The sequence below is a fragment of the Ptychodera flava genome, chromosome 20 (assembly GCF_041260155.1).
Source record: "Ptychodera flava strain L36383 chromosome 20, AS_Pfla_20210202, whole genome shotgun sequence".
Taxonomy (NCBI): domain Eukaryota; kingdom Metazoa; phylum Hemichordata; class Enteropneusta; family Ptychoderidae; genus Ptychodera; species Ptychodera flava.
Genome location: NC_091947.1, coordinates 23,825,258 through 23,849,445, shown reverse-complemented (window position 1 = coordinate 23,849,445; position 24,188 = coordinate 23,825,258). Strand labels below are relative to the sequence as shown.

General features: G+C 35.4%; 1 protein-coding gene across 24 annotated transcripts in view; it reads right to left on the bottom strand.

Moving 5' to 3' along the window:
* The window catches only part of LOC139120371 (cGMP-specific 3',5'-cyclic phosphodiesterase-like), a 131,790-nt gene that overhangs the window by 17,612 nt on the left and 89,990 nt on the right, over positions 1-24,188 (bottom strand). For 10 of the 24 annotated variants that reach the window (XM_070684742.1, XM_070684723.1, XM_070684730.1 and 7 more), the window contains exons 3-8: positions 16,744-16,833; positions 15,479-15,619; positions 14,469-14,507; positions 11,445-11,522; positions 4,825-4,889; positions 748-811 (exon numbers count right to left, since the gene is read on the bottom strand). In XM_070684742.1, coding sequence (XP_070540843.1) covers positions 748-811; positions 4,825-4,889; positions 11,445-11,522; positions 14,469-14,507; positions 15,479-15,619; positions 16,744-16,833 — 477 coding nt within the window. The remainder of the gene's footprint in view (positions 1-747; positions 812-4,824; positions 4,890-11,444; positions 11,523-14,468; positions 14,508-15,478; positions 15,620-16,743; positions 16,834-24,188) is intronic. The other 14 variants (XM_070684736.1, XM_070684732.1, XM_070684722.1 and 11 more) reach the window with 3 other exon arrangements.

The following is a 24,188-nucleotide window of genomic DNA, read 5'->3' as shown; positions in this document are numbered from 1 at the left end:
GACTATAGTCTATAGTAGCTAAAAATTATATCGAAAACCCAGAACTAGAAGGCCCTTGACCCTTTCACCACGTTTTGACCCAGAACGTTATCAATTGTGTGCTTCTGAACCTGTTTATGGAAATTGGGTTGAACACGTTAAATCTGTTTATTACATTCAGTTTTTGGCATGATTTTCTACGAGATATGAAAATACTGGAATAACGTGGTTGTCCACTGAAATTGATCAAAAGTTTCGGATTTGTTCATACCCAAGATATACAAATTATGAGGTACGAGCAGTTACTATCTAGTCTGGATAATTCATATCTTGATAGGAATATGAATTACCGGTATATCTTAAAGGGCTAGTAATGCTAACTTTTGATTATTTTTTCACCATTTTTGTTTTGAATGTCAACCATAATTCTTTGTTCTACTTCCCAGAGCATGTTGATATACACAGTGTTCAGCTTGTACAATTGTCAACTCAACCCGTGTAAACTGCATTGTTATCGTTAAAAAGTGACTTCTGGTCCAGACTAAAATTCAAATGTAAACAATTACAATGCATTTTACACATAAAGACACAAAGTTAACAAGCTAAATAGTGGGTATTCATTCTTTGGTGAGCAGAATAAGAAGTTGCAAAAAATCATAAAAAGTTAGCATTACTAGCCCTTTAGGATAAACTATTAAGAACAGTAACCATGGCAAAACAATCATTGAGTCAAAGATATTAGAGAAACTAAGAAAAAGTTTTAATTACCTCTCCTGTTGTTGCCACATGTTTTGCAATTCCGTTCTTTGAAGACCATTCCATTGTTGCTGCACTATAGGGAGAAGGGTGACAAACAGAAAGGTACACCGTCAAAACAGCTTTCAAAGCATTTGTGCATTTTATTCACAGCCTTGAACTACTGTGTCTCACTTGCACACACAATGCTTATCTAATACCACCATGTAGCATACAGTGTATTGATGTACAAAGCCTCTTTGAATTATCAATACCATCAAAAAGGCAAGTGATTGGGAAATCAAATAGTAGTTAGTACATCTCCTCATGTGTTGCCATATTTTTCATTCACAGCGCCCTCTATTGTTGGACAGCAATTATGCTTGGAAGAAAATCAGGGCTAGGCAATTCCCACCGGATACATCACAAGTTACTTGTGATCAAAGTTGTAATAGCCTCCAAAAGGATATAAATTTGGCATTTCCCTGTAGCAATGTAATATGGAGAAGGGGTATCAATTTCTATCATTATCAACACCGCTTTTGTTTAAAAAAAAGGATAAAATTTGAACTTTCATGGAAAGACTGAGCATTTCCCACTTGGAGGTTTTTGACATCTTAGGTATTCCCCTTGTCCTGTGTCTGCCATTTATGACTAAATCTTGTTGACATTTCTAGAATAGCATCATATTCCCACGCTTTATCCCCAAAAGATCTGTGACAACCTTTTGATATTTATGAAATTACTTTGGAAATTGGTGAACTTTGGGATGTTATCAATTTGTTAAAAAAATCCTAATTCTATGGGCATATAAGAACAAATGTCATGACAAATCTTTTGTGAGTAGTGTTTGATCTGATAAGGAATATTTGTGCTCAGAGGACGACAAATTTCTGTTTTGAGAGTTGTATGGAATTGAGGAGAGTATAAGTTAACGCTACAGAAGAAACTTTATCTTGATGACATTTGAATGGCACCCTCTGTAGTTGTGCAGCAGAGACACAGAAGTGACAGCTCCTGTGGGCACATGTGCTACACAAGAGTTCACGTTGGTGGTGATGATTTGCTAAAACCACACAGATTTTATTCTCAACAGACGTAGATTTTATCTTCAACAGAATTTTTTTAGAGAGACAAATGACAATTTGCAGCTAGATAGGTGATTGGGGTAAATGCAATCAACTTCGGTGGGTGCGGCTTGTACCTGTCTCACGATAAAAAGATTTTGTCCTCAAACGAACAGAAATATTGCGATTAATTGGAACCATAGGTCAGTTTTGTTAAATATTCACTTGACTGTTACATTTTCTTACCACCTCTACGCTGCATCACCAAGTATTTAACAACCATAGAATTTGAACACTTAGATAACTGTGGTATTATCATTAAAACAGCCTACCCATAGTGCTTCTGAACTTTAAACCAAATGTATGTAACACATATGTATAACACATTGGCATTGGAATCCTCCGAAAAACACACAAAGACAGGCATCAACATTGGAAAAAATTCGGCAGGATTAATCAGGGAAATTTTCCATTGGGTGATGTGAATAATAAAGGATGTTTCCACTGGGTAATGATCTGATCTAACGGCAGATTAATTAATGAACAGAAGATACGGTAGTTGATATACGGGTTCAATACAGATATTCAATTCTCATTTGGAGAGTTTGACTTAAAACTCTGACAAAAGTCAAGATTGGAATGTGGTAATACCCACTTTTCAACTTTTGAACATTGCCAGTTAATAATTATTTCAGAATCCCAAGAGTTCTATGATATTAGCTCTTTTGAAGATGTCTAATTATTATCATGTAGACAAAAGAGAGAGTTCTGCACATAGCAAGATGCATGCGTCAACTGTTAAAATTCCCTGCAGATTGTCTCATTGCGTTTTTTGATAAATTTCAAGTCAAAGAATCATTTTATGACAATTGATGTATCTCACTTAATAATAAGTCAATAATGTCATTATCTTAAATGAGATAGCAGTATTAACCTCTTTATTTATGGCCCACTGTATGCGTAAAATGTTCTGAGAAATGTAAAGACTGAAACGGTGTGAAAGACGCTACTTTTTCTATCACATCAGAAAATTCTTTTGTGTCATAGAGCCAGTTTTAGAATATTTTGACATTTCCATTGGCACTTGTCAAATACTGATGGATACAATTTAAATAATGGATAGCTGTGGATTATTTGATATATTGGCCAGCGAGAGATTAAATTATTAACGATACTCATATGGCTAATGAGCCATTACCATACAGAGCTGGAGCCCTTACTCAGTTTTAGACAAAATGCACTGCCTTTCTTGATTTTCACGGTTTTTGCCACGGTGTTTTTTGGAGAATAAAGAAATTCAATCCAATTGAATATGTGCATTTGACACTGTGATCAGTTTGGTAGATTTCGCTACAATGTATCAAATACATGTAGCATATTATTCTATTACCTTTGGAGTTCAAAGTTTGTCTTGAACAAGGAAACCAGATCATGCTACAGCAATGAGCATGTAGCTATGCAGTGAAGTCAAATCTGATGAGAATACAAGCGGACACATTGGTTGTATTGGAGAGAAAAAGTGACAAAAGAATTGACAAGACAAGTGAAAGGGGAAAGGTGAACAATAACACAACACCTGCGTTCTGATAAGCAGCTTTAGCGGGAAACCAGACAAACGAGAGATCGCATCGATTCAAAGGATTTTGTATCACATGTTCGTGGTTGACGGAGTGTGATTCACGGGGATTGCACATCCCGACACAAACACTGCTAACGTAATTCTTTCTTGCTTTGTAGCTTAGCCTTTTCCTGCATGACTGTTTAACCCTTTGAATGCTGTAAATATTCCAATCAAAATTTTAGTGTAACATTTTACCAAGTTTTATAAATTTTTCTGTAATATTTTTGATAATTTTGGACCAAATGGACATATTTCATTGGCTACAGTTTTTTATCAAAATTTTGGCAAAAATCTGAAAAAAATTGACTGCCTGGGATATACTTAATATAAATTGAAAAAAATTGACTTTGGCACTCAAAGGGTTGGCAGCCATGCAAATGCTGAGAAGCAATCCGTTGCCGAAGAACTGTCTTTGATCTAAGATATGTCAATAGTACACTGCGATATACTATTGACTCACTATGGCATGGTTTTGATATAAAGAACTCATAGATGTTGCTTTGAGAGTGTGCAATCTACATATCACACAACTGAATGGTGATGTCAGCTAGCTAGCAGATCAAATCAAGTTATTATATATAAAATATACAAAAATGTTGACATATAAATAATTGAATTTATAAACGCACAAATAAAAATTTCATCATTAAAGTAATCAATTAATCTTTTTGTCCCCAGCAAGTTGCTTACAAATATTATTTTCTTGAGAATCAATTGACCAACCAATTATGTAAATCAGGCACTCAGTGAAAATGGTAGGTACATGTGGCCTTTAAAGGGACAAAGTCGGCCATTTTTCATGACTTTTGTTTGATACGAGACACTATTTATATTGTTTGACATGTTGGAAGATGCTGAATGAATGGGTGACCATGCATTTATTTGACCCCGGTTTTAGACAAATTAAATGAAACCATCGCGATAAAGAATAAATGGTCATGACCATTTATTCTTTCTCGAGTTGGTTTCATGTATCGTGTCTAAAACCGGGATAGAATATATGCATGGTCACCCATTTATTCAGTATCTTTCAACATGTCAAACAACATAAGTAGTATCCCGTATCAAACACAATTCACGACAAATGGCCGACTTTGTCTCTTTAATTATTTGTAGGATTAACCTGCTTGCCAATGTTGCCTTTCCATAGCAAACGCATAGACATGTTGCTTCTATTTGATGTTGAATTGTAAAATCGTCAGTACGAGCCCATTCTTGATCAGTATAATTGAATATCAAATTGGCTACAGAATTGCTAAAAGTGACAAAAGTTTTACAGGCAAAATTATCTCGAGTTGAGATTCAGAGACTCTGTAATGATATTCATTTTATTGTGTGTGAAAATTATTTTAAGGGAAATAAAAATGAGTAATCCACTAAATGACAACTTAGAAAATGTTTTGTGATGGGAAACATTATTACCTTGGCTTTTTAACTTCTCCGTCTTTGGCAAATAAGTCGAATGCTGTGGCAAAGACTACTTCATCCTGATTAATGTGATGGAGAGAAAAAAACAATACTTGGTATCAGTTGACGACATCAATGCATGGAAAAATATGTAAAGTACAGGAAATACTGTATAAAGATTGCACTGACAGAGAGAAAACTCAAAGCGGAGGACAACTACTATGACTACTGCAGAAGCAAAGAAGGGTGGGGGGACAAGCCAGTTGCTAGGTAACAAAGATAAATAGAGTTTGGGTGCCATGGCAACAAAGGCACTCTTCTTCTATAAATTCTAATAAAGGTTGCATTAGGGTAAATGCATTTTCAAAATGTCACGACCGTAATACAGTCTTTCATATGAAACTTAAAAATATCCACAGACAAGACTGTCAATAAAATTTCGTATGTTTACATTCACTCTTAATAATAAGTTAATTTCGTAAATGTCCCTGATGTGGTACGCTTCTACTATATGGTAAGTGTGCCGATTCAAAAATTGTAATAAACTCAGTTTGTGTCTTCATTCCACTGTATTTCATATACCCACCATTTCCTGTTGACATTTAGTCAGATATCCATCGTCGACCTAGACATTTTGTACACTGGAAAGGCTTTTCAGTGTTTTGGTTTGTCAGTGGATTGTATGAATCAAGTTCATTTGTGTTGGTAAACAGGTGATCTGCACTTAAAACTTTCTTTTCTCTGAAAAATTTACGTCAGTAATTTAAAATGCCTTGTTTAGCAAACATTCATGACATACCCTGACCAATAACATGCTGTAAAATTATAACCCTTTGAGTGCCAAAGTCGATTTTGTCGCATTTATAAATATAACATAGGAAATTTTTTTCAATTTGAGGCAATTTTTTGTTCAGATTTTCCCTAAATTTTGATCAACAACTGTAGCTGATAAAATGTTATGTCCATTTGGTCCAAAATTATCAAAAAAATTACAGAAAAATTCATAAAAACTGGAAAACTGATGCACAAAAATTTGGTGGGAAAAATTACACCACTCAAAGGGTTAACTTTACTGACAGCCAATAGTCAATGTGGTCAAAATGAAGAATGCATTCTCACTTAAACACGTCATTTCTCTGTTGACACAATCATTCCCCAAATGAAAACGTGACTTTCTGTTTAATTTTTGCAATTATCTCAAAACAATAAACAGGGTCCCATCAATTTTGAATTAAAAGCAATTAATCTATGGCTTTTTTTTTCTTCTGCAAGTTTGTGTCACTTTCACAATTGAATGCAAACTGCATGCTTGGAAAAATCTACTAATTGGATACCTTTAATTGGATCACTATAAACCACAAACTATCTTATTTCATCATTCCTCATTCATCTAATTTTTAGCTTGTTTGGCAGACAAACGATGTTTAAATTTGATTTGCTACTTTTTATTGAAGGAACTTAAGCTCTGTAACATATATGCCTTACACGGCCTCCAACTCAACTTGTGAACTATTATGAATAAGTTTGTACGATGAAGATGAAAGTCAATACTTGTCCACATTCACGAACACATCGACGAATAGATACCACAGAAATATATTAATATTCAATTTCTGCCTCTTAGTATCGCTCTTGACTTAAATCAGTCACCTTCATCAGGTTGAGATCTCGTACACTTTTAAGCTATCTGACACATCATTAAGCCTGTATGAGGAAAGGATTTCCTTTTATATGATCTGTTTTGTCTTTAGGAAGATTGCCCCCCCCCCCAGAGCAGGGAGAAATTTTGTTTTCAAAAGCTTTCTTTTTCAATCTAAACTGAGAGCTACTAGTATGTTGTTGCCTAGTGACAGGAGTTTGTTGCGTGGTAATTTGAGGAATAATTCACATTGCAGCCTTCAGTTTTGAGGTAGAGTGCCCTTAAAAGTTGAAGACTTCAGCTCCAGTTCAAACTTTTTCAAGAAAGCTTTAAACTGTGCCCTTTCAAAATCAAGAAGAATCAGGGGTCACCGAGTAAACTTTGTTGCTAGGGAAACAAAGTGCCTCATATTTATTGACAATCAAATTTCAAAATGGCCGCCGTCCCTGTGTTATCTTATCTCTATGGAGAAAAATCAAATGCTTGACTTCACAGAAACAAAACGGTGAAAATCTAAATTACTCCATAAGCTTCAAAATGAGTCTAAACTAGCAGTAAACCATACAAGAACTGTAAAAATTTGAGACAAAATATCTGTCCCTGAGGCACATTCTACCTGTAATAAGACATAAATCCTTTGCCCAAACAATATCAAATACTTATTTTCTGAGAGAAGACCAAACCTAGAGAGGCAACATAGGAGGATATGGTTTATGATAAAAGCACTTGATAACTAAGCTGGTATGTACAGTACTGAAGATTTACTTTATTTCTCAATATCTAATTTTTGTAAATAGGTTTTTAAAGATTATTTTCCAATCTTTCACTTTTTCTGACGGACTGACAGGCAGACTGACCAGGTCAGATAGATCCAAAAAATCAACAGCAGTGAGGTTGTAATGTTAAGGAGACAGATACTGACTAGCTAACACAGTTAATCAGTTTTTCAAGTAAATTCAAATAGACTGCTTGACTTTTCCTATCTACAAAATATGTAAAATGGTTTCCCTAGATAAAATGACATACAAACAAACAAACAAACAAACAACAAAGGAGTCAAACATAAATAAACAGACTGAAAACAGAAAGAGTAAGTGATACATTGTAACATTCAGATATGAAGTACTTAATGGAGATTGGATTATTCCAAATAATGATTTCATGCAAAATAAATTTGAAGAGAAACGCATAAATTTGTATGATATGAATACATTTACCATGGTATATGCAAATGAGGGACTATATGACATTGATTTTGACTCTGCTCTTTGATGGACAGAACTCCCTGAGTCTCAGACAGATCAATACACATATTTCGTGTTCTGCTGGTATCTCATTGAAATAATATCATGAAAAGAGTATTATGCATTGATTTCCATGATGGATGAGCACCTTTTCATGTTGAAAGCTTAAGTCCTCATTGTCAAGGACAATTTGAAAGATGGAAGAGATGATCTTAAGACATGCAGAAATGAAAGCTGTTGCCATGGTAACAAAACTAATGAAGAAGAAAGGAGAAGAGTGGGATTCCGTCAAAAACTTTCTTGAGATGTACTAGGGAATTGCTCCTGGGTCAAGAAGTTAATTTATTCTTAATTTTCACTGGTTCAGAATTTGATCCTCTGAACCAGGTTGCAACGTCCACTAACCTGAATTGGAAAAATAATTGGATTTAGGAAAATAAGAGATTGCAAACGATACTCATTAGGCAACACACTAATCTCCTCTGTCCTGTAAACCTAGCATTTTCCTTTTCACAAATCTAGCAATTATATCGAAGTGCTTACCATACAGATCCCACCTACAGATCCCACCTACGTTAATTATGCACCGACACACTACCGGTATGTGCATCAACATTACTGCGCAAAGTCCATGCGAAGGAAATGAAATTGGAATCAAACATGCTAAAACTGCTAGTACATCTCAAAAAATTCATTTCTCAACCCAGGTCCTACTAAGTTATATCAACTGTATATATAACAACATACACTCTATCAACACCATGACAGCTGTTGAGTATGAGGCCACAAGCTATGCATCACCTTTTCTTAAAAATGATAGTATATCTACCTACTAGGTAGAAAATATTCGCTTGGCATATAGAGATTTGCAGAGCAGATATGGCAGGGAAAGGCATGGAAAGCGTAAATGTATGGTATTAAAAATTCTCTTATTCAATAAACTGCTGCAGTAAACTACAAACCAATGCAGGCCCTCAAACATCTATTGCAGAGCATGATCACCATTAACACATGGACTGGTATCTGTTCATCGGCGAGTCTATTTTCATAATTACTTGGCAATGAAATTAATCTAGAATTATCATTGACCGGTGAGCCTTTTGAATGGGTTTAGTATTTCAGGGGAATCCGAACCATAGAAAAGACTGTGAATGATGCCTGCTACTGACAAGATGAACAACTGATCTGATAAAAGGACATCTGGCAATTAGACTAGAAAGTCTTTGTGCCCAATCTGAGAAATACCCGGCATATTTCAGCACTTCATCATCATCTCTGTGATGGATTTTTTTGTTATGCTCATGTTCTTACTGCTGGGCAGAATTTGCAGTCAATTTCAGCAGGACTTTTCCCCTTTGATTGGTCACGGCAATCAGCTGTTGAAAGGATAGAGAACTTGAATGCCAATAATGGATCTCACAAAGACGATATCAACGAAACCATGAATTGAGCATCTACGGCTTCAGAAACTGCTGGCATTGGGCATTCATCCAGGCTTCAATGCTAGAGTTCAAAGAACTTGCCATCTTCGATAAAAGCATAGATATTTTTTTAAAAAATTTGTGATAAAGCATGCAACCTCCCATTACAGCTACTGCTAAAGGCATTTACTCGTCAGTAGCTATTCACACATATCACAATGAAGGTTCCAATGTGTTATTTTATACACTGTGTATGTAATCTTGGAAGGACGTTATTTCTTTTTCCAATGTTCTCTTGTCACAGGTGGCTGATAACTGTATTAGTCACAATATTGGAAATGACTGAACACGTTTCACACTTGGTTTTAAATTGCTGTCACAAAACCTTGGGTAATTGACATCTTCTAAAATGAGTTGCAAACTTAGCTTTTGCTAATACTTTTGCTAATTCTTTTAATAACTTCCTTTTCCATGATCAACTTCAAAAATTCAGGTGTCTCAAGATTTCGACAATCCCAAACTCTTTTATTAAGATGCATTAATTTCAAATATTACTTCAATCCCTTGTTTCCGACGTGTTGGTACAAATGTACAGTTGAGTACAATATGATAAAGTACTTGAGACCAGAGTAATGGTTGGGAAAGAGCTAGACTATATGTGTATAAATCTCCTCAAACATTGTCTGAAAGATATTTCACCAGCCTATTTGGTTGACGTGTATTTAATTTGATCTGATGCTGAACAGTCGCTGAAAAGCAGACACATTTGGCAGATAATAAAACGGTGGTATCCGGACTCCTTGTCTGGAACTGAATTTTTCAGGAAAACTAGTCAACAGTAAAAATAAACGTAAGTATGGTCTGTCATGAAAGCAAACGGGTCCTTTACTAGGATTGATACCGTAGAAAACCTGGGACTGTTCCAAATCATGAAAATTCTTTCTATTCCAAGCCAAATTTATTACCATAGCAACATGGATTGAATTACAATGAGAGGGCTCTCACATTCCTTAGCACACAATTTTCTTTGGAAAAGTCAATTAGCAGGTTTTCCTTACAGTGGCAAACCATGCAGAATGATTGCTATGGCGATCAAAGAGTTCTTCAACCGATTCTGAGGAGACGCTTAAAAGATGTCAAGACAAGTGAAACAGGCAGAAATGCAACAATTGGCTCACAAATTGTAATAATTTGACGGTATTTTTGGAACCAAATCTCATACAGAGTACTCCGCAATGACGTTAGAGAATTATTGCAGCACCACTGAATTCCTGATTGATGCGGCTTGTCCTCAGCTAAGTAGATTAGACCAGAAAAGTTCAGTTCAGGGGAAGTTATTAAGTTGATTGCAAACTTTACAAAAAAAAGGAAACATGCCTTCTTGATTAAACTGTCAATAATTTGGTAAAACAGTGATGGGAACACGTTTTCATGGCGCAAACCACCTGAATTTAATTCATTTAACAAAGTCGTTTAATCCAAAAACTGACTCTCCAATCTGAGAAGGAATAGGCATGCAATAACTTGGTTATGTAGCTAGGACTTTTTATGCTGTAACATTTTTTCCCTGATTAATATTTGAGATGAAAACTTACAAGAGCTGTGTAATAGCATATATATATAGCTAAACTTGATGAGCACCACAATTGTTTAACCCTTTCACCGCTATGGTTTGTCCCAAAACCATTGTTATCAATGGTGATTGCGGACCTGCTTACTGGGAATTAGGGGTGGACAGGTTAATGGATGGATCATGCTTTGCAATCCCAGAGGGGCACATACATTTCTACCTACTTTCCTATTGATCAAAAAGTACGGCTCTCAGTTTACCTGATTGTCTTCCTTTTAAAACAAGAGTGATGGAAAAAGGGTTGGAAAAAGAGAAAGAGAAAGAAAAAAAATGGAGGTAGGAATTAGCACTCAGTGTCGTACATGAGTGAGTAGCTGTTGCTATGGTGTTACCAACGTTTCAAAATATCTGTTTGTTGCGGACAGAAACACAAGAGCTCCGGGACCTTTAGAAATCTATACGAAAATTCCCTTTTAATTTTCATATGAATTTCTGTGTTCCTATCCAATACAATGCAATGCCCCCACTTACTGGTAATTCTCTTTGGCACTGAATCATTGATTTCTTACAGAGAGAAAAAAACACTTCTGGAAATTAAAAAGTTCTGTCTACAACAGCACAGAAATTTAGAAAACAAACTTGGCAAAACACAATCACAGCTCACTCTACTGCACTCTGCAGTGCATCAAAAAACAAAAACAGGGAATGCAAAATATCGCATTGGATGGGATATATTTGCTGCGCCTGGTTTTATAGGTTACCTCGTATGTCAACTGCTTCCTGACTCTACTATTTTTCTTTACGCTAGGATGTTCGATCCTAAAATGGTCAGCTAGACCCTAAAGAAATGAATAAAAAAAAAACAAACACATGCAATGACAGCTACGAAAGCAAAGAAAAAAACGCTACAACAGTGTTGAATGAGAAGAACAACAATGCAATGAAGGAATTATTTCAGGGTGACATGATGATGATCACAAAGTACACATGAACAAGATGATATGAAAGACACTTAAAAAACTGAACACACTCTCTATACTTCGTGAGCTTGTTAGTTTTTGCCTGCAAATATTCTGATTATCTTAAAAGCTCTTTAGAAGGAAAACTGAGATTTAGTATTACAGTATTGTAGTGTTTAAACTTTTCATCCCCTGCCCCCACCTAGCTCTTGGTGTAGAGGTTCCAACAAGCCACTGAAAACAATGGGGTTGAACCAAACTGTGGGGGGTGGGGTGGGTGAAAGACTTAAAGTTGTGACATTCTAGGCCTGAGTGAGTGAACACACTACAACTATCTTGGTGAACTGATATGAAAATTGTGAAAGATTTTATTAAGCAATTGTGTAATACTTATCATTACAGCATTAAAAGTGATTAAAGTGTCATTTTCACCGTTGTAACCCTAAATTATGATTATCCTATCTTAAAGATCTGAAATTTACTTGATGGTGTAGTAACTTAGCTAATTTATTTTCATTCTGAATATCTTTATGAAAAACAGCAAGCTGAAAAGTTTGAAGTTTTTTCGCAGCGTGGATATTCAAACCTAAATGGGTAATTAATCTCTTAATTAACATGGTGTTGAGCACTGATACCGTTCAAGCTGAAGCAATATGTCTCAATATTAACCAAGTTGGCTGTGAATATACCAATTATTGCCCAAGCAATATAACACCAAATTAAAGTTTTTCATATAATGATGTGAAGCACTTAATAAAATGTGGAGAAAGTCACCTACTGTCGTAAATTTCTAACAAGCTGGTGATAAAAACATGTTGCCTTTATTTTACACAACAGGCATATGTTAATGATGTTATTTGCATATTATATCCACTCATTAGTAAAGATTACATGTAAGTATAGCAAATATTTATAATAATCGGCAATGAGTCAAGCACCATAATATTGACCTGTTGGACCAGACAGGCCTGTCGGCACAGTTTATGCCGAGTACAACATTTCACTGGACACGGTGCTCATCTGATGTTCGTGAACATTTAAATTAGGGTAAATTGTATTGTAAATTCTGGATCAGAAAAGCAGTTAATAAAAATATTTCAATGCATTAATAGGTGCAAATCTGCTAAAGATTTAACGCCAATGCAATAAATGCAAAACATTCAATAAACTCTCATTACTATTCATAGGACATTATACAAAGTTGTATCAATGTAACAGAGACTTTGTTAAAATCTAATTTGCTCACAATTATTCTTCAAATTACTGGCATGAAATATCTGTTCACAATACAATCAACCAAGACTAAATCATGTTCTTTGGTTTTCTCACAAATAATTTCAGAGACCATGTATATATATTTGCAATTAAACAAAACTCTCTCTCTCTCTCTCTCTCTCTCTCTCTCTCTCTCTCTCTCAATGCAACTGTCGGTCATACAAGCAATCTCAAATTACTTTCTTGTCCTGTTTTAATTTGAGTTTATTGAAAGAGTGCAAACTAGATCATATCATCTTGGTCATTTTACAAATCTTACTTTTTCAGTGACATCATGCCACAGTAAGTTGTGTTCAATCCTTAAACCTACTAAACATACAGAGATTTTCTCTATTCTGTCAGATCAATGCTTCATCCCTTCAATTCATTCTGTGGTTAGCATTGCCATGACTGACAGAACCAGCATGGTGGATAGTCTAGAATCCGACCTGGCCCTTTTTGGCACTAGAACTGTACAAACCACATTTGGTTTCCAAGAGTCAGAAACAACTGTCTTAAATTCATTCTAGAAATCACGTATAGGACTCACAGTGCTGTGGAACACAGAAAGTTAATAGCAACACTGCAAACTACTTTCTAACATCTCTAACACAATTTCTCTACAAATAATGTGAAAAAAACAAAAAAACATTCAACTTGGTCCAAAAATTCTGGTGTCAATTTCTTCTACATGCCCGGTACAATAAAAACATCTACATTGGGCTATAATAAGCACAGGCTTAAGTTACCAATTTGTGAGTTTCTTCCCTAGATCATATATCTGACACTGCTGTGCAAACAACCTATCGTTTTTCTAGATAGATCTTGAATTCTTCACCTCAAAATTTACGACCAGACAGAAGAATGAATGTGATTTTTGAAAATAAAATTTCTATGGTCTACTCACAACAACTTCTGTGCACAATTTCAAAAGAAAAGCTGTTACAGGTCTGTGCAATAAATGTTAGGATTTTTTTTTTCAAAATAATAAAGAGATTAATTTTGATTCAACTCTGTTGAGGTCACCATACAGGTCAAAGGTCAAGTTTGATGTGTCAAAGTAATAAAATGATGGTGCACTGTTTTCATCTTTTAAATTATATTACCAGTGAATTGTTAGTTGTATGTGTATTTTTAGTGATCAAGTCTATTTTTACATGTAAGCGATGAGATTCCAATAAAGGCTTGTTGCAGAATTTATGCTAGGAACAGAAAACACGATAAAAATCACCAAAACCAGCATGGACTGGTGGCACAGGAACGGTGACATTGCCTGATTAGTAACATTGTTCAAAAATTTTCGTCAGTACTTAATGCAAAGAAGTTATCAAACTTCAGTTATCAATAGGGAGAAAAACACTGTGCTTTTCTAGTGATGCATGGTTGTGTAAATTATCCGTGGCAGAGGTTTTTCTGTCAAGAAAGAAAGGAAAAACCAAAATTGCAGGGAGAATTGTAAGCGCATGCCGGAATTTATAAAAAATAGGGAAAAAAAAAAGACAGAGAAAAAAAAATTGCAGATGATTGAAGTGTCTTGGTGTATAATCAATGTCAAAGGGTAGTACAATTAACCTTATTGAATTTCTTTCCCATGCGCTCAAATATGGACATCTGAAAATTGAAAAAAGTGTAAAAACAAATCAGGTTTAATTGAGTGTGACATGCAAGATGTAGAGAAGCCCATATGACTTGGTACCGTTGCTAAAAAGCACAATTTACATGAACAACGCATGCGATGAACTTGAACTTGCTTTCTTTCATATGTCATCACACATGAGTTTCAAGCAAAAACAGCCTCTTCTTTCCCTTTTCTGTTAGTTAAATTAAACTGTAAATGCAAATTAGGTCATGAAAAAGTAAAATGTAATTTCAAATTAAAATGTTTAACTCAATATGGTTATTAAAATAACTATTACTAATAATATTATATTTTCAATGAACTTATTTCTTTTTTTTAAATTAAATTAAGGAAATAATATACAAAACAAGTTTAATCAGCCTTTTTAATGTTTTATGCAAATTTCTTTAAAGCATAAAGCACTGGTTACACAAATGTAAAACTATAATCTTGCAATAATAAGCTAAAACAAAATATTACATTAATGACACCGCATTGATACTTTCAAGATTAATAACAAACTTTATAACACCCACCAATTAGAAAACCTTTGGCTTAGTATCAATATGATATTGACCCAATGATTGTGATTGGTTATCAATGATTTCCTATGGCCAATGAGAGAGCATAACTTCTTTATCGCATGTGCCATATCCTTTTTACCCAGTTTGCAGAAAGAATGCACAGCTATCTACATCCAACCATAATTTGATGATCCGTGGATTTACTGATATAAAAAGTCTTTGGTAGCGCTTTCCTCAAGTAATTTTTCAATACTATTGTGTGTGTACCGTATTCACTGCTAATAGACGAGGCATAAGTTTTACTGTTGGAAAGATGCTACAAACAAACAAACAATGCAGGTCGACTTTGAACCTCCTCTGTGTAATAGCAATACTCTGGTTTGCATACGTCACAACTAATGAGAACCGGAATAATCCTAGCAGCCAAATTGTTTACCTACCCCTTCTTCATGTTCCTCGAGAATAAAAACCAACACACGTTCACACTTGAGAAGAGAAATGGCTTCCGACATCATCTTGTGGACAACACCATCCAGTGATGACTGTTCTTCAAATATCCCCCGTGCCAGCTGCAACAGCATCTGATGAAAAGAGGAATATGTATCGTAGACTTCAGTGAAAAATACTTCAAAAGCAGTAAATTGTAAGAATGGAAACTGCCAGCATTCAACTCCATTTCACTGACGTTGACACAAAGTGTATCATCATGTATGATACACATCTGTTGCACATAAAGAAACCAAATTATGAAGCAACTTTCAACTTCCTTCAAATGAAAGAAAGTGATCAATATAAAATTATTATTTTGAAAGTATTTCAGCTATTTTTCTGTGAAATTTTTACTGTTTTAATGCATAGTCATCTGTCATTACCATCTCCAAACTATAAGGTTTAAATTATTACAAGTTTACAGACTTCAAGTAACATGGTTAGAAGGTAGATAATGAATGATAAGGCATGATGGAATGGTATCGCAGGGATGGTGCTCCCTTGAAATAGACTGTTCGACTGGAAAACAGAAATCAGTGCATCACACACTATCCTGATCATAAAAACACTGACGATGAACTTACATGTAAAACATTACTGCAGGCATTGATTGCTCAATGTGACAGAAAAATAGCCCAGAGCCAAAAATACAGATGTTTTAAGTAACACTTCACATACGATGAATTTTTCAGAAATACAAAGCAGGTGAGATAGTACCTTTGAAAGGTTAAGTTATTTGATGTGTATAGCTGAGAGGCCTACATTTTAACATTCGTTTCTCGATGCATTTCAGCACAATATCCCAGTGGCAGTACAATAACAGAGACTTAAGAACATTTACAGAAAACAGCAAACTTATTCAAACTTTTCACTCCAAAAAAGTTTGACATATTCTTCAGACAAAAAAAATATATATGAGTTTGGGATCACCTTGACATTTACTGAACACTAGTTCACTCAACATGATAAGGAAAATTTTGTAAACATTACTTGAAAGAATGACACACATCCTAAATATTATAATATATGGTATTTTTTTTGCAAACTGAAGGAAAATGAGAGCATTTACTCTTGTCCATAAATATAAGACAAATGGACGTAACTGTCATTTGGGGAGACCACACACAGACGTCCTTGACAGTCTTTTCAATTGTGACTAGCTATTGACTCTTGCAAAGGATGATGGGAAGACTTGGAGTATAATCATGTGACTTGCCTGATTTCTCTTGTATTCTTGAACTGACATGTCAAACAGTTGAGCATTCATCAGCCCAATGCCGCAGAAGGTGAGATAGTTGGCAAAAACCTGAAATAAGAAAAATTTAGCTGGTCAATTTTTCAAAACAGGAACAGAGACTCAGCAATGGATCAGCGAAACCAACAGTCATGATATCAAAGGGGATATTGCGAACACTGGGGCAAAAATTTTTGTCAAACTCTGTCAGTACGATACAAAAAATGGCATTTATCATTCAAATATTAAATGTGATAACATGTGAGCTGATAAAACACAAAACTAGAAAATATTGAACATATAAGTGAACTCAAAAGACTTCATAAATGTATATCATGTGAAATATTATCATTAAAAGCGTATATCATCCACTCTATAGAGACAGAAACATATATCTTACAAGCTTAGAACAGACACTGTTGTAAATCATTGAACCTTTCCCAGTGACACAATCGTTTAATACTGCTCTCTCTTTCCTTGATGTTATCACAATATATGTTGGTTGAGACGCATCGGTGAATCTTTGAGAACACGCAGCCATCCAAGCCATTATTTTTTTAAAAGTTACAGCATCATAGCTATTTTAGTAAGCAAACACATTTGACCACCCGTATGTAACTTAAAAGTTAGAGGTTTCGGGATTAAAGTTGCTCCGATTTACAAAGCTGCTGTAAGTAAATCTTGAAATGGCGGACATCCATTTGCGGAGAAACATCCGTTTGAATCTTAAAAGATGTCAGATCAGGTGCTGAATGGTTTCAGCCAATGAATCTCAATGATGGCATTTATCTTGTCATGGATTTGTTCAGGAACTGCTATCTGACGCTTGATTTTCGTGTTGCATTTCATGGCTACAATTATGGTTCACTTTTTCAGGTTGCTATAGCATGCATAGCTATCTGTATAGCATGCATAGCTATCTGTATAGCATGCATAGCAACATTTTGACTATGAAATTTATACTCAAGCCACAGTTATGTACTGTAGACGTATCTCATCAGCACTTCCACTATACGGTTTCTATGATGGACAGTTACGTCTCACAGGCAGTAAGATTTTGCAGTTGATATGCTGGTAGGCAAAGCAATGATACAGAGCAGATCATGAACATTAAAACTTAAGGAAACGTAAGTACATGCATAAGCCTAATACATACTACCGGTACTCACTCAACTTTTCTTACGGCACATTTGAAGTTGCGCTTGATAAACTGAAATAGTTGCATGCATGCTTCCAACAGCTGGCATAAATCAGTCAGCGTTGATCTCAGTTTAAGGCATTAGAAAACTAAATATACATGCACCTGTTATTTCCTTGAATTTGAACTAAATTCATGAGATTTTCATACATCAGTACATGTATTTGCATGTACAATATGACAAACACAAAGATAACAGTATCACAAGATAATTTCGAAGACAGTCTCACACCAAGTTTTCAAGACATAGATACCAGATGGGCATTCGTTGGATACTTATACACTGACATATGTGGGGATTTTTTTTTGATATTGTGAGCATCAGCTGTCTTCAAATTTATGTAATGCCACACATGTTTGCAGCAATATCCACTGCATGACAAAAATACGAAAGTGTTTCTTTCTGATGGGCATTCTCATGTTCAGCCTGTAACATGTTATTATGGTCAGCAGTACTGATTGTTAAGGGACATACCATTATAAATACAAATATGCAAATTAATTTAATGCTAATTTATATCTATATTTAATTTTATGCTCATTTAAACAAATATTGTCCTTACCAACATATGGTACATATCAGTTATCACAGAAATAACTCAGTCATTAATGAAAATTTTTGAAATTATGAAAATCATAATTTTTTTCATAATTCTGCAAACACATCTCTGAGATTCCACTCAGTTCTAGATAATCATTCAAACATTTTTCATACTAAAGCTGATCAAATTTGGTACAATAATTTTTGAGTTATGAGCTTGGCAAATTTGGACAGATGGACAAATGAATGGACAGACGGACTTACACACACACTGACAGAGTGATGAGTCTCCAGCACACATGGGCTAAGAAAACAAAAACTGAAACATGGTGAGTACTCGCGACAATCTCTCTTTACTGTTTTCCAGATTTATCTTGCATTTAGCAGATCAGAGCCACAATACTGCAGAAAAGTTTCTGACTGTAAAAGCAGAAAAATATCAGAAATGGAAACTTTACACTGTCTGATCGTGTGCACTAATTATCAATTTGAAACTTGTGTTGGGGATTCAATCTTCTCTGTGGTCTACGCCGTCTGTACTTGATAACATTTGGCTATCACCAAACTACGGAAAACAGCAACAATATCCAAATTTGGCATTACAAAGATTAAATAATTATGATATTGTATAGCTTTGTACTTCCTGCTTAGGGTATTACATTTACAAGTAGCATTAGGTGAATCTATAATTGGAATATTATACACAGTTGCCGTGGTCTTATCCTAAGATAGGAACAATCTGCACGTACACAGGAAGTGGTCTTGAATACTTTTCACAGACTGGATTTTTGTTCCACATACATGAATTTATAATCAACTACTGTTTCTCTGAATAGAAAATTTCTGAAGCAAATATACTAAGTACAAAGCCTATCTACTGTTCCCATAAGCTTGTGCATGTGAGGGGTTACATCGTCACTACTTACTTGCTGAGTAGTGAAATTCAACCTTCTGCAACACAAGAGCTGTGATGACACACAATATGCTGGGTATTTCGAACCAGCAAGCTGTTTGTATTGAGAAGAACCTAGAAACCGTAGATGGTACAGGATACAAAAAATACTAGGAATGTCAAAAGTTGACGCGACCAACCCTTTAGGATCTTTTTCTCTATTTCCCTTTGTAAAGTACACCGTACTGACATCACAGAGTCCAGCATATCTACTTTGAATTCACCGTTCATTGCTCTTTAGTTTGCTTAAGAAAGATCGGTGCATGACATAGACAAAGCATGTGAATTCTGATCAGAGCACTTTTTCATCACACGCGATGCATAGTATTTCACTTGTACTGTTCATCAATACACAGATGAAAAAAGAAAACTACAAGCATGATGAAATTGATAGCCTCCTGTGATAAATGTCATGAAAGAGAAAATTTGCCGCAAATTTCTGAACAGTGAGATTATTTAATCGAATACAAATTTCAGATACGCTTCTACCGTATGTCATGAATCATATAATAACCAAATGAACCCCATGATACAACCATCGGCAAAAATTCGTTTCATCTGTGAAAGGAATGATGGAGGAATTCATGGGTTTTTCAGAGGTTTTCCACTCTTTAAACCACAAGGCTTTCATTTATTAACTTTACATATTTTTCTTGAGTTAACCCATTCAGGAGGAAAGCACATGGTGAAGACGTGAGCAATAAAATGTTTTCTGTGTGTGTGTGTCATGTCTTTGAAGGCAAGGAAATTCTCCGTCTCAGTGTGGTTGTATGTTATCGGCAAACACTCCTTGTGCTGCCAAAGGAATTTCAGAAACCCCATGCAGCTACCTTGAACTTTATAAATTAAAAGGAAATTGTCATTCATACTTATCAAAAAAAAATTTCTGAGCACAACATTTTCTGCATCACCATGAAAGCCCAGCCTACTACAAAAGTCACTGTCGAGCTACAAGCAGACTTAGCTAGACAAGGTACTAATCCATGGTGCCACCACTGTGAATTATTCATATTTGTAGAAGATTTGCTGCACCAACTGGCAAAGAATCTAAATGATCATGTCCACACGAATAGTGATACCAGATCTCATTTTTATTTATCATTCTAAGATCAGCTCAAATACATTCATTACTGACTGACAATAACAAATTCAGGCACAGCCCTATACATCACCACAAGTGACATCGATCTATCCATCTCTTGGATTGCCTTTAACTGGCACAAATCTGTTTCTAATGAAGAAGAGAAAGTTTCGCGAAGATGGATGGAAGTAGGTAAGTCACAAAAGCAATGAATGCACTGGGGGATTGATGTCAGCAATTGGGATATACCCAATTGCTCATCCCATTCTTCCGTCTGCAGCACGTCCAGTGCAAGCGAAAAGTGTCTGCTCATTGTCAAGTTGTAAAGTTCAATACGATAACCTCTAAGTATACTGTGCTTCGCTGAAAACAGTGGCTAATCGATCACTAAGGAAACCCCATCTCCATGGTTACTGTGCGTCACATTGCGATTAAGCTTCATCTTGTTAACTTTAAGAAAAATTTTTCAAGGCGCCAAAGATAGAATGTAATGCACTGAAACCATGACAAACGTTGAATTACAGCTGTCAACAGAAATGTTCAGGCTCTAGAGTTACTCATTACGTGTGACAACATTTGACAGATGGCTAAAACAGACACAATGACATAGTTAACTCAGAGTGACACAAGATCAGATAATGCAGATGTATTTATGGCGATCAAAATGGTATACTCTATCAGTTAAGCTATGTACTTGTTACAAAGTTTGTCATATCACCATGAATTTTTCTGTGTTTCTCTGACAATGAAAGTCACGGTATCGCCCCCCCCCTCTCTCTCTCTCTCTCTCTCTCTCTCTCTCTCTCTCTCTGTCATTAAAAAAAAAGTCAGACTGTACATTTGCTCAGCATATACCGGTAGACCAACATTATGTTTGCTTTCTTGACACTAACAATACAAGTTTACAACCTTGAATACAGAATAAACATGAATTTCCATTGTTACATCTGTGACAATACAGATTTACCACAAAAAAAGATTCCTGTTGAGAAAGTGTTCATTTCTAGTAACCACAGTGGGTCAATTTATTATCTCTATAGTAGTTGTTGTACTTTCTTCTCACCTGTAATGAGTATTTTTGCAATTGCATGACAAACAATATTGTTCTTGCAGACATGAATTCATATATAATGCATTTGTAATTTTCATTAATGCATGTTGACATATGCTGATTAACTAATTTACCCATAATGGATCGGCAGACATTTTTCATCAACAGCAATTCTACCTGTCATATGATTATCATGTCTAATTAAATATTTATGCATGCTACTAACACAAATTCAATATGCCAAATTATAGAAAAAATACAACGACTGACTTTAACTTAGATTTAATCAACATCCTGACTTGAAAATATCTTAGTGAGTGATGAAAAAATATTTCCCTGACTCAAGTGACGAAACACAATGAGAGCTCCTTTGATCATTGTGACGTCAATAAATTTCCATGTAGGTCTATAGCCGTTAGACCTAATGTTTGAAAATATGCCTGGAAATCACAGCTTATTGTTATTAAGTAAAATATAAAATGACCATGAACTCAAACTTCATTAAAAATTCATCAGATGATCTTAACACTGTCTCTTTCATGGTGAGTTTACAATTCCTACAAAAAGCAAAGATTCAGATTGTTTTCTGGCCTTGAATGGAAATATATTTTGAAAGCTTGAACAGAAACAATGTGCTTGCCAAGATTATGAGAGCAGAATTCCCAGAAAGATGGCCAATGGAAGAGAAATTGGTGGAAAATTGGCAAATGGAAAGACAGACAAAAATTATCTGTTGTAATTTCCCACAGATGATTCTGTGTCAGCACTGATAAACTTACAATATTGAAACGGACGGGATGGAGGGATGGGTTTCAGTCCTGCAGCTACTTTGTCAAGTTTTTCATTGATATCAGACGATGTGACAGTATTCCCTGTGAACTGTCTGTCGTGAATGAGTCAATTACCTTTAAAGATGTATGAAGGTGGAACTTCAACCATTTCTATCAGTACCTTAGGGATTGCATGTGCTTGATGGAGACTGTGGTAAAACTTACACTGTCTCACAGCCCCCTCGGAAAGACTTCACTTGTTAAGCCTGCCAGGTCTTTGCAGCAGCAATCAGGGCTATACAAGTTGAGTACCATTTGAGTTGCTGAAAGCATCGCATCTTTTCCATCTACAAATCACTTTCTCTGATGGCAGACTGGGCTTTGGCTTGACTTCAAAACTGTTTTCATCAACAGCGACAAGTAAGCAATGATGAACAAACGTGAAGTTGGTAAGAATTGTGCGTGACATTTCAGATTTGCGGCAGCATTATGGGTAATTTCTTAAGTGCAAAAATACTGTAAAAATTTGTCATACATGGGAATTGTTTTAAAAAGTCTCTCTGTCATGATTAAATAAATGACACTTCGATTTAAAAAAACACGAAGATGCATAATGTGTTCTCTTTTTCAAAAGGTTTTCCGGGTAACATATGGCACAGCACCATTGATGTAGAAGTTTTGACATAGGCACTAATGGCGATGGCAGTAGTACATACATGCCCTGTGTGGAATACGATTGACAACTCAATGCTTTTTCAACAGTGATTAAATCATTAAAGAAATGAGACATTGGTTCAGGACACAGAGACACCTGTAATGTTATCATTCACCAGGCAACTAAAAATGTTATTGTATTAATTGATAAACTTCATAAAGCAAAAGAAGTTGACACATGTACAGAGTTACAAATATGCACCATGAAAATCTTTAATCGTTACTGTAACACTCTGACACATAAAATGCATATTCAGAATTTTTAAAACATAAACCAAGGGAGCATCTCAGATTGTCATATAAGTTCAAACAGAGGAATTTTTTGATTCAGGGAGGGGATTTGATGACAGTTCAATAAATGATCTTCACCTATGCACCTATTTTGGAGACCAAAATGTGTACATGTTACAAAAAACAGCACATCGATAATATTTGTAACGCACACCATTTTCAACTTGCTTATGTTTAATACCCAACAACACACTCTTTATCATAAATAATGTTTTAACTGAAATTCCTCTTCAAACTGTGAACAAAAATGTCACAAATTGTTATATTTTACTTTGTGGACGACATCACACCTTGCACTTTTGGAGTTACGCTCAAGGTTGAGGTACAGTACATGTAGTTTTGGTCTGATAAACAATTTAGTTTGTTGACCACACGACAATCTGCAGTGGCAAAAGGGCCAAAGTACAAGAAAATTGAAATGGGAAGCCAGGTGTTTACAAAAGAGTTTTAAGCACATCCTGCCCACCATGAGGCTTCCACAATCAATCTATTAAGTCAGAGCAGTAGTAACCAGGCACATTCAGAAAGAGCTCTTACTGAACGAATTACAGTGTCACCAGTGATTCTCTGCAACGTCCCCTATTACAATGGTTGTCCCTGACAAAATGCCCTGTCCAGTTGGTTTCCCTGTTTTGTTGAATGCATCCTCCACTCATCAGTTACAATACTTTCTTCACTTGAATTGCTTCCCAGGTAAATTAGTGTTGTTGATTTATGGTAAAAGTTTTGAATCAAGCAGGCAGCAAATATAAATGGGGTAGGTGGCAGTATATACTATGTGTAGGTAGTACATGTACTCAGTTTAAAATACCATGTGTCGTATATGTTT